This window comes from Symphodus melops (assembly GCF_947650265.1).
Source record: "Symphodus melops genome assembly, chromosome: 18".
Taxonomy (NCBI): Eukaryota; Metazoa; Chordata; class Actinopteri; order Labriformes; family Labridae; genus Symphodus; species Symphodus melops.
In genome coordinates, this window is record NC_136708.1 from 21,171,017 (window position 1) to 21,183,164 (window position 12,148).

General features: G+C 42.2%; 1 protein-coding gene across 1 annotated transcript; it reads left to right on the top strand.

Moving 5' to 3' along the window:
• The first annotated feature begins 40 nt into the window (after positions 1 to 40).
• On the top strand, positions 41 to 10,746 carry LOC306839521 (sialin). Its single transcript, XM_079368276.1, has 11 exons — positions 41 to 304; positions 4,109 to 4,271; positions 4,630 to 4,847; positions 5,114 to 5,347; positions 5,457 to 5,631; positions 5,947 to 6,065; positions 7,110 to 7,271; positions 7,882 to 8,014; positions 8,188 to 8,335; positions 8,627 to 8,717; positions 8,934 to 10,746. Exons 2-11 carry the CDS (start codon positions 4,181 to 4,183, stop codon positions 9,099 to 9,101), a joined length of 1,539 nt encoding a protein of 512 aa, XP_079224402.1. The 5' UTR covers positions 41 to 304; positions 4,109 to 4,180; the 3' UTR covers positions 9,102 to 10,746.
• The last annotated feature ends 1,402 nt before the right edge of the window (positions 10,747 to 12,148 follow it).

Consider the following 12,148-nt stretch of genomic DNA (forward strand, 5'->3'; position numbering starts at 1 on the left):
AACTAAGAGGGCGTGCCGGCGGTTGGTCAGCTGTTGTGACGTCACTTCCGTAGTATTCGATTTATAGACCATAAGGATAGGCCTTACTTCACCGTCTACAGCTCGGCGTAGCGAGTCGGATGATTTGTAGATCTGCGTTTGAATTTGATGTTTTCATGTGACTCCTTTTTCTACACTAGAGAAAAACAGAAAGACAGCAGCTCTCTTGTTGTCTCGCCGGTTGTGATGTGACTCGAGTTTTACGTTCAGAACAACAAACCAAGCTGCTTTAACCAGGTGTCTTCGTTTTAGAGAACTTTACAAGGTAAGCTGCATTACAACAAACAGCCATTTTTGTACAAGTTGTTGTGTAACAGTAATAACCTTCTTAAAGCTGTTACACTACAGACTAATGTAAACAAACAAGTACATCAATCACAAGTTTTAGCATTCATTGACATTGATCTAATTTTGCTTTTATATAGTTTGCTCAAAACAGAAACAAAACACAGATAATTGTAGATCTTAATCAAGTCAAAATGAGGTAACCAGATCAAACAATAGACAAACACACCGACACTACCTGTTCTACAGGTTGTTGATCTCCTTAACTTTCATTACCAATGTCCTCGCAAAAATAAGAAACTGAACCGGTTGCAGACAACCAGTAAAGAGTCTCATTATGTTAAAGATACTGATTAAACCTGTCAGTCTGTCAAAATGATAATAATCAGCTCAAATTAAACTCACAGTGAATCATTGAAAGCAGGTTGAAGCATTCACAGTGAGACATTTTAACATTGCTAATTCAAGAACAAGCTTTGACAAAACCACATCTGCTCTTCTAAATCTGTAGAAAAAGGAAAATACTCAAAGTTGACTCCCGTTCATCCAAACTGAAAAGCAGAAACGAACACTGAAAACGGACAATATCAGAGAAAGAAGAAGTGGACTGTGCTGTGTTTTCTGACATTCATCATTTTCACTTGCTGACAGGATTCACATGGCAGTGGATGTTTGTCATGAATACAAACCTGCGATTCCACTTGGTGCAAAACACAATGTGTTGTTCGTCTTGTCAATATGTAATTCTTTAAAAAGAGTCATAGAGCTGCACAGTCCCTGCAACAGTCAGACACTTTTTCACAACAAAGACACGGGTTATAAAATCAAAATATTTCACTCTGAGAGGCCAGAATTTGACATAGATTGGCTTGAAATATAACGTATCATAAAATCATCTTCTCAGTATCCCGCGGTGAAGGATGCCAAAAAAGTTTCTCTGACTTGTAAAGTTTTTTTGACTTATTTTTTTAACTCAAGTTTGATGAAAATAATGAAAATAATCTGTACTTGCAAACCTAAAAAAGCCAGATATTTAAGTGTTCCTCCTGAAATGGAAAACGTCCGGTCAAAACAGTCCTCTTTACTTTATTTTAAATCCTTCAAATGCTGGTTACAACATCCTCTCAGACACAGGAGAATCACATCCAGCAGAAGTCTCAATCCTTCAACACTGTTGGAACAATAATGTGCTGTGCATTGATTACGTTCATGCTGTTCCCTGAGGCGGATCATCCACTGGTCTTAAGAAGAATATTTCAGAGCTCGTGGTGGGTTAAAAGTTCAGGAATAAATTCAGATGACAGAAGCAAATGTTCTTTCAAAATATTACATTGAAATTATGATATTAATAAATCCATGATTAATCAGGCAAGATGCTCGAGAGAGAGAGAGAGAGAGAGAGAGAGAGAGAGAGAGAGAGAGAGAGAGAGAGAGAGAGAGAGAGAGAGAGAGAGAGAGAGAGAGAGAGAGAGAGAGAGAGAGAGAGAGAGAGAGAGAGAGAGAGAGAGAGAGAGAGAGAGAGAAGGGCTGTAAGTTTACTTTAGGATGTGTGTGTCTGTGATAAACAATCTCACATGACACCATCGCTCTGATAAAGGAAGCGAGACAACCCAAAAAACAAATACTCCAGATATTGGGCTCGTGATGCTCATTCAGATAAGCTCCAACACTCAAGATGAAAACGAGTCAATAAAAGTGAGAATACAAATCGATATTTGTTTTGAAATGTTTAAAAAACAAACAAAGTGTTTCAGAGGATGATATTAGGTAAGTGTATTGATAATCAGTGGATCGATTCAGACACTTATTAAAGAAAGAACAGTGAATTCAACAGGTTTCATCTTCTTGAATGTAAAGATTTTGTTGTTTTTGTGAACAGAAATGAGACATATTTAGCATTTTTGGTGTCTGATCAGACAGACAGGAAGTCGAGTTTAAGACTTCAGGAGGTTCAGTTATGTCTCACACATTTTGTCCAACAACATCAGCGCTCTTTTAATCCTGTGTGTGTGTGTGTGTGTGTGTGTGTGTGTGTGTGTGTGTGTGTGTGTGTGTGTGTGTCTGTGTGTCTGCTGGCATGTGCTGACAAAAGCCTTTTTTTGTGTGCAGAGGTTTCAGAGCTCTCAGTGATTGGTCCATGTAGGATCAAGGTTTTGGGCAGCTGACACATTCCTTCTAACTACTGAAGAGTGAAAGGTTGACTGGACGGATGGACATGTGATCGCTCAGTGAAAATATAAAGGCTCCTTCACCGTTTAGCGTTTATGGATGTGATAACCTCAGAGCGGCTGCCTCATGTGATCTTTGTGTGTAACTCGCCCGCTCCACCTTGTGTCTCTGCTGTCAGGAGAAACTCTCATCCTGATGGGTGTCACATCGGGCCGGGCGAGTTGACCTCAAATCAACATCACGATTAACTGAACATTTGACCTCGATTTACGATGAATGAACGATTATTTCATCGTATTATGAAAGTGATTATTTTCACTGTAAACAAAACAACTTCTCTCCAACGGTAGAAAATAAATAACTTGAATTTCTTGAAAAACAGTTTTTCCACAGTGTTCACATTCGGCTTGTTTTTGTTCGGCGTTGTCTTCATTAAAGACAGACTGAGTCCAAACGGCGGACGCTGGACTGGACGTGTCGTCACGTGACTCTGCCCTGAAAATCGTCGAAACAATCGACACAGGCACGATTACGCCACTCAGAGGTCCTGGATGTCGGTTTTTCGATTAATTGCCCCGCCCTCGTGTCACGAAGTCTGACCAAGCTCGAAGCACCCAAACTCATCAGAATCAAAGCGGTCAACAAGAATCGTAAAAACAGCCTCACGATCCGTTTGTTTCAAGCCAGACCTCAAAACTTCGACTTCAATGAATTAATCCGCTTTATGCGCGGTTTGTCACGTGATCGAAGGATTAACAGTGAATGAAAAAAAAAAACACCCAAAGAGAAAACTTAAAAACAAAGAGTGACCACAACAATGAAGCCGGAGTTTGTTCTCTTTATGTTGTAAATGAGAAGAGTGCTCAAGTCAGCGCTGACTCATCTTTGTGCTCATTTAATTATTTATTAATGGTTCATTTGTTTGGGACAGACACAGTCTACATAAGGAACTGAAAACGCTTCATGAAAGGAACTGATGAAAAAAGTCATTTTTAAACGGATGGATTCACAGTTTTTGTTTCGTTCAACCAAAAGTCTAAAATAGATTTTTTTTTTTTTTTTTTTTTTTAAAGTTTGTTGTTTTGTCTTCAGCGTCTGTCAGAGGCTGACTTTTAAATTCTTTAACACTTTAAATGAAGGTCACAATACTCACCATTAGTAGCTTATTATTCTACATGAGCTCAGTCTTCTCACAGGTCCTCCACTCTCCTACTTCCTGCTTATTGACAGGAAGTTAAACATTATTTATGATCTTAACATACTTTTGCTTATTTCTGCCTAAAACTAAAAAAAAAGCATTTCAGATCTTTATTCATGATCACCGGGTGGTCGAGTGGTTGGAGAGCGTCCCGTGTGGCCTGGGTTCGAATCCGAAGTGAAAAATGTTTGTTTTCATGCGATCAGAACAGCAGGCGGTCCAGAGTGTGTGAAATCAGGAGATCTGGATTCTGTGCTTGATTATCCGACTTTACTTTTATAGCCCAGACGGTATCCCAACAGTGTTTCGATGACATCATGTGTCTTTTAAGTTGAACTCTCACTTCCTGTATGAATCTTTTTCCTGTTTATCTCACTTCCTCTTCGTGTTTGTGTTTCATCATCTGATCGCTCGCAGGTTTCCCGCAGAGACGATGGCTCAGTGACGTCATTTTCACCACCTTCAGTTTTTTTAACGTGTCGGGGCGCCATGGCCCCGCCGAACGGCTACTCCATCAACTCGAGCCCTCTGGACGAGAGCGAGGACGGGGACGGGGACGCCCTCATCGAGAGGGATGCAGGTGAGTTTGTAACAGGTCACTAAAACATCCACATCGACACGGTGAAAGAAATGCATTCAAACGGAGGCGTCAGCTATTTCTACAGAACTCACACATCAGACGTTTCAGCGTTTAGATCAAAACGACTTGAAGAGAATAACGTGCACGCTCACTCAGGTGGTCCTGGTACTCTCTGGTGACTCAGCACTTTGTTTGAATTGCAGGCTGTAAACAGGTCAGCACTTCACTGGTTATAAAAGACAGATTATGTAAGAGGCAAACTGACCATCACGCGATGCTGCTGTGACATCACAAAGTGAAAGAAAGGGATGACCTTTGACCTTCACACTTCACGTCATTTGACTGATTTTCTCTTCAGTTCCTTCACAGTGCTGCTCGGCTCGGCTCAACTTGGCCTTCCTCATGTTTTTGGGGTTCGCCGTGGTCTACGGTCTGCGGGTCAACCTCAGTGTTGCCATGGTAGCCATGGTGAACGTCACTGACCCCAAACCGGCCCAGAACGCCTCCGTAGTCCACGCTTGTCCTCTGCCAGCGGGGATGGAGAACACCAGCGACACGTTCCAACAACCTGACGGGGTAACACGATTTCAAAGCGTTTATTCCACAGTGTGAAAAACCCAGATTGCGTGATTGGACGTCTGCTGCAAGATAGTAGTATGCTAAGTCAAAATAATCAATGGGACCAGATGGCGAAAGTTCACATGTTCCTACTTTGTGGTTAAAATTATATTACTGCTGTCAGTAATCTTTTTTTTCTGCTGATTCAGGCCGATCAAAGCTGTTTTCTTCCTATAACAACAAATGTGCTTTTTTTTTAATTGTTGACTTTCCATGTGCTGCAGATCCCTCAGTACCCGTGGGACGCAGAGTCTCAGGGTTGGCTGCTGGGAGCTTTCTTCTTCGGATACCTGTGCACACAGATCCCGGGGGGCTACCTGTCTGGTCACTATGGGGGGAGCGTGTTCATGGGTTTGGGGGTTCTGGGCACGGCTGTCCTCACGCTGCTCACTCCTCTGGCCGCCCAGATGGGGATCTACTGGCTGTTTGCACTGAGAGCTCTGGAGGGCTTTGGAGAGGTACGCTGTGCAGGTTGTGCTGATTCAGGTTGTTCAGTGATGAATCAGTGATGTCTGAAACTGCCTCTCAGTCCGTCTGACTCTCTACCCGTCTCACCCTCATCCTTAGGGAGTGACGTTCCCCGCCATGATGGCGATGTGGGCACGCTGGGCTCCCCCTCTCGAACGCTCACGCCTGATGACCCTGTCGGGGTCTGGGGCAAACTTCGGGGCCTTTCTGTCTCTGCCTCTCACCGGCTACATCTGCCAAACTTTAGGCTGGCCGGCTGTCTTCTACCTCTGTGGTGAGGGACACGCACACACACACGCTAATACACACATCATGTCTCCTACAGGAATGATGCCAGGGGTTTTAAATGCTACATGATGTGTACATAAACAAAACAAAAAATTTCCTTTTAAAATCCTGTGATGGTCTTTGTTACAAACACATTTCTTATGACATCAGACTTAAGCACTTTGACACTGTTCCTTTAATTATTCACAACCATGTCCAATAAAAGTCTCTCTCTCTCTCTCTCTCTCTCTCTGTCTCTCTCTCTCTCTCTCTCTCTCTCTCTCTCTCTCTCTCTCTCTCTCTCTCTCTCTCTCTCTCTCAGGGGGTGCTGGTTGCCTCTGGGCAGTTTTTTGGTTTATTTTTGTGTCAGATGACCCTCGCACACATCGACGCATCAGCGAAGAAGAGAAGGACTACATCATAAGATCCATTGGACCTCAGGTGAACATAAAATAGACATTTGTCATTCCTCAGTTTTGCTCAAGTTTACAGTTTTCCTGTATTTAAGGTACAAATAGAAAATACGTTTCAGTAATTATAGACATTGAAAAAGAGAAAATGAAAAATGAAGCGTCTTTGTCCCGCAACATGTTAAAGGAGCAATATGTAGCTCTGACACCTAGTGTTTAAAATGGGTATTGCAGTCCAAATTCAAGGAGGGAGCTGTGGATGCTCACACAGGTCACCATGTGGTGGACACTGTAGCTTCAGTGTTTAGCCAGCTCTGCATGTGGTGGACACTGTAGCTTCAGTGTTTAGCCAGCTCTGCATGTGGTGGACACTGTAGCTTCAGTGTTTAGCCAGCTCTGCATGTGGTGGACACTGTAGCTTCAGTGTTTAGCCAGCTCTGCATGGGTCTGTAAAGCTTTCTGCGTTCTAACCTCTCTCCATGTTTCATCTCCAACATTGATCCTAGTTTGAGCAGCTTTCTGCTGCTGGAGCTTATTAGAAACATGCAGAGGCTTTTTAGCTCGGGTACAATCACTTCTATCTGAAGCAGTTCCACTGCCCGCTTCCATCGCTGCAACACCTGTTCACCTGATAACTGCTCTCATATCTGGCAAACTGAGTGGCGTCCAAAACTTCCGTGTGGGGGCGCTCAGATTTGACTGTATGTCAGAGAGTCTTAAAAGAGTTTCAGGTGTGATTTTGTCACAGCGTTACTCGAGCTGGAGAGAATTTAGTTCCCTGTCAAACTTCCTGTTTCTGTTTCCCTCACATGCATCACTTTTTACAGCTTTCTCTTCCTCTAAAATGAACTTTTTAATTTAAAGACCTAAATATTGAAAATTAGCATTTTGATGATTTTTAAAGCTCCTATCATGTTGCGTTTATTGTGTCGACTCCTGTGAACATAACTAGACGATGAGGCTGCTATAAATTTAAAATAATAACTTTGCTTTTGTAGTTTGTTTGGAGTGTCCAGTCTTATTTTTCAGTATGTTTTATGTGATTGTCTCATGTCGTTTATTTGTTGTGGATCAGGGTACAGGTCATGGCTGGTCCGTGCCCCTGCTGCCCATGGTGCTGTCGGTCCCCCTGTGGGCCATCATCGTCTGCCAGATGTGCGCGAACTGGTCCTACTACACGCTGCTCACCTCACTGCCCACCTACATGAACATCATCCTGCACTTTGACCTCCAATCTGTGAGCAAATTTCTTCTTCTCCTTCCTATTTTTTTCCCGTGAAACTCAAAATGATCCAAATAAGTACGGAGTGACAGCTGCTCCAGTTTCCCCAGATAACAAAGAAAACAAAACAATCATGGCCATCATCAGGTGTGTCGGTGTTCATGAAAGAGCTGGTTCTTTCGCTTTCTCTTAAAGGTGCAAAGAGACAGGTCGAATGGAGTTTGGTAGTTCGTTCCACCACCGGGGGGCGACAGAGGAGAAGAGTCTGCTTAGAGACTTCGGACCAGCTTGGTCTTATATAACGCGTGCAGGGAGCCAGGTTAGCTGGCTCTGTTTGTAGTCTTTATGCTGAGCTAAGCTAAAAGTTCCTTTCATATTTACATACGTTAAACGAGCTCAAAACGCTTCCATGTTAAGTTTGTGAAAGTTTACATGTCTGCGTTGTCATCGCTTAGTTTGCTGACTGCGTCTTTTTGAGACGGCACCGGCTGTACTCTGCTTCCTTCAGGAGGTTTCTTTACTGGATTGAGATTATTAACCTGTAATCATTACATTACTAGCTGACTCTACTCCCCCTCCTCTCTCTCTCTCTCTCTCTCTCTCTCTCTCTCTCTGTCTCATCCAGAATGGTTTCCTGTCCGCTCTGCCGTACCTCGGGGCCTTTTTGGCCTCCATGCTGGCGGGCGTCGTAGCGGACAGCCTCCTCGAGAGGAAAGTGTTCAGCGTCACCACCGTGCGAAAGATTTTCACACTCGCAGGTCAGGAAGTGTTTCCTCTCAGGTCGTCTCTGTGTCGGGTCACGTGCAGTTTCAATTTAAAAAATGAACGCATCATTAATCGTGGTTAACGAGTAAATGCTGACGGCCTCATTAAAAAACAAAGATAACAACGTGAGTGTCGGGGTATTTGAACACCCACTTCCTCTCTGCAGGTCTGTTGCCAGGTGCAGCCTGCCTCGTGGCTGTGGGTTTCTCCGGCTGCAGCCACATCCTCACCGTCACCTTCCTCACGCTGTCCACGACCATCGGAGGAGCCAGCGCCTGTGGAGTCTACATCAACCAGATAGACATCGCTCCTCGGTGGGTGCCCACGTTCAAACAGTTTCCCTGCAGAGAAATTCAGACAGATATGAGGAAGAACTTACTTAAATACTTACATAAAGTTTGAATTCATCACAATCAAACGTTTATCCCAGAGGTCATTTGAGTCTTCTTCCTCAGTCCCTTTTATTATATAACATTTGTCCCAACACAGAAACTGTAATGTGGTAATAAAATGCAATAACTGTCTTTCACCTTCTTGCTCTTTTATTGTTGTTTGTAGAACAAATATATCCTGAAGAATATGTGTTTTTGTTTTTCCTCCTGCAGGTACGCAGGATTTCTTCTGGGAATCACGAACACATTCGGAACCATTCCTGGAGTTTTGGCACCCATAGCGACGGGATACTTTACTGAGGATGTAAGTCTCAACACTGCTTCATGCACATATAAAGGAGTCAGAAAACAGCAGACAGTCCTTGACATCCTTATTCCCATTGAATACACTTTCTTCCTAGCCTAGGTCACATATTCTCCTCCTTTTCATCAAGTTTAAATAAGTCTGAAAAGTCTGAAAGCTCCTCCAAAACAAACCAATAAAGTAATCATCTACTTTTTGTTGTTGTGCTTCGTCCAGCACACGCTGGCAGGCTGGAGGATGGTCTTCTGTGTGGCAGCCGGGATCAACATCGGCGGTGCCTTATTCTACACGCTGTTCGGTTCTGGGAAGATTCAGCCGTGGGCCGTCACAGAGGAGGAGGCAACTGAGGTGGAGAAAAACAGGAGCACGTCCATCGTCACATAAGACAAGAAACATGCAGACGAATTCATCCAGCGAACGCACAAACTGAAGAAGCGGCTGACGCACAACTGAAAGACTTTCAAACTCGAATTGATGTATAAATTATGGGAGTGCGAGCAGCACGCACGACACGAGTCTGTCATCGGACCAGGATCGTTTAATCACTGACAACCGAAGTTTTATAGCGTTTGTTGAGTTTTATTTTGATCAAAACACCTCTGCTGTCGTCGACTATTTGAACTTGTTTTTAAATGAATCACATGAGCATGTAAAACTTACATGTTACAGTTTTACATTTTAAAAGCAGGAACCACATGGACGTGAGTCTTTACTTTTCATCAAAGACAGATTATATATTTACAATCATGCAGCAACGTCTGCTGGATATTTACGACCTTTCTCAATCTGAAATAGTCCTTTTTTTTCACTCTGTTTGTCTTTACTGTTTCTAAGTTGGAGACATTGGTTCCCAACCGGGGGATTGGACTCTCTGAAGGAGATGCACCAAAGATCTCATGGGGGGGGGGAAGCATGTATTTAGTATGAAATAACAACCTCAAGCACTTTGAAATTGAACATTCATTCGGCTATGGTCACAATGATTTTTCTGAAAGGTCGTATATCAGCAGATCAGCTTCTCTTTAACGTACAACTTTTCCCTTTAACGACTTAATTCTCGTAAATTTGCGAGTTTAATCTCGTAACTGTTTGACTTCAATCACAAAATCTCTGATTTTTTTTTTTTTCCTGGGGTAAAGAAATGACAACACACTGAATGGATCGCTCATCCACAGGTGTGTAAATAATTAAAAAATATCAGGCTCCTTATTCAGGTTGTAGTGACAACAGTTACACGTAATCTTCATTCTTGACAGCAGGGAATCTGTCTCGTTGTTCTCGTCTGGGTCTTGGATTCTTTTTTAGAGGCGGCTCCAAGTAGAGAGAGGATGTGTTGGGAACCAGTGTTTAAGTATCTACTGTCTGACTCTGGACATTTGCATTGTTTACGTACAGTACATGGACTATGCTGAATCTCAGGTGAGACCAAAACAACAACGTTTCTTTTTTTTTTTTTTGTAACCGTAACAAGATGGAGCTGATGTTTTCTCCAAAGAAACAAACCACAAACTTTCCAGCTGTATCTTGTTTTCTAACCACTTCTCGACCGTCCTGTGGGACCAAAAGAAGCACTTTAAACATGCAAACACCAAAAAGCCTTACGCTTGATAACGGTGCCAGTCGTTTGCAATAATAATCTCATTTAGTGTTGAATCCAACCTTTTTATTCAGAAGACCAAAGCACCTTTAACTGCCAGGATTTAATACTGACTGTTTGTTTTGTGTTGTGTTTCTATGAATGTGGATGTGCACTGTTGTAATAGTCTCACTGTCTCTGAAAGAGGCTGCCAGTTTTTAATTTCTTCGCTGTTATTATCAAACTTGAAAAACATCTCACACATTCTCGACAGCTCGTGTCAGAGTGCGCTGTGATTGTAAACTCGTGATGTTTTTAAATGTATGCAATGATGTCTCTTCCTTCTTCACTGTGCGTTGAGGATGTGTGATGTGCGACAAACGTGTACAATGTGTTTGACTTTGTATCATACCGGGAAAAATAATGAAGTTTGTTAAACTTTAAAGACCAAAAGTGTTTCGTCGAGTCATTTGTTAATTTTTTTTTTTTTCCAAACTCTTTGTGTTTTAATTATTATTCTTAAACAGCCTTGTTGGGCCTGTTTGCCTTCATGAGATAGGAAAGCTGAAGAGAGACAGACGGGAGAGAGCGGGGGATGATATGCATGATGCGATCCCACAGGACTTAAGCCTCTGTACATGGGGCGCTCGGTATAACCACTATATTGTTGTTCTTCTTGCTAATGATTGTAATACAAAACAGCATTACATGTGAGTGAAGAACAAAGCGTATCATACAGCGTCTTAAAAAGAGATAAATAGAGGTATAATATGTCCCATAACAGACTAACATATATGTAACAGCTAAAGAAATCATGTCGGTTCAGACACAGATCACGGCTTTCTGATCCGAGCTCCACTTAGCAACAAGGCCGATAATACCCAACTTTAATTGAACCTGAATATTACGGTCAACAGTAAATATATTTACTTATTTCTTATTTGTTTACACAGGATTATAATCACTTAACTTCAAATGAATATAGTTTTTAGGCTGCTTTGGATGCTTAATGTGTCTTTACGGCCACTAGATGGTGTAAAAACTACATTTAAGTTACCTCTGGTCTGTCAAAGAGAAAAAAACGTTTTTTTTAATTTCCTCTTTATCAGAGTATCAGTATGCATGAGAAGACCAACATGTTTGCTTTGAGTTTAAACCAACAATCTTTAACGCTCACGTTTTGAGTTAACTACTCAGTTTGATGAAGGTTAAAGCCCACTTTAAAACAAGTATTACAACTATTCATGTGACATTTTAAAACTTTGAAAGTTCACTCCACCTCGAGTTAAATCATGACACTTAATGGGGTGGCAGTAGCCTCAAGTAGGGACTTGATCAGTCCACTTCCAGAGCACTGCTGAGTTGCCCTTGGGCAAGGCACCAAAACGTTTTCACTTTGCAATCACTTTTTTTCTCCCTTCCCGCTGGATCAATGAAGTATATCTTCTTCTTCTCATGTTCATATGTAGACATACAATGTTGTCAATACTAATGTGATATTACTGTCATAAATGGCTGCTTCAGTAGTTAAATACAGGTCAAACATTTGCAAACAGGGTGTGTTGCTTTAGTTGCCAGACTGATGTAGAAGCTTGCATCAGATTTTTCTCATGAGTGACCCGGATGTTGTCATGACGACAGAGGTGCGTGGTGTTACGGGAATTTTCGCTCCCCTTCTCCATGATGTCCCTTCGTTGTCTGGTTTTTTTCTGTGCTTATGTTGTAAAAAGACAAAAAGGTTTTTGAGTCACTCAGCGAAAACGTGGCTGCTGCTGTCATTTCACGGTCACACATCTATTATCAAACATCGTTTGATTTACAACGTGGCTGGCTTGTTGTGTCACCCGTTTCAAAG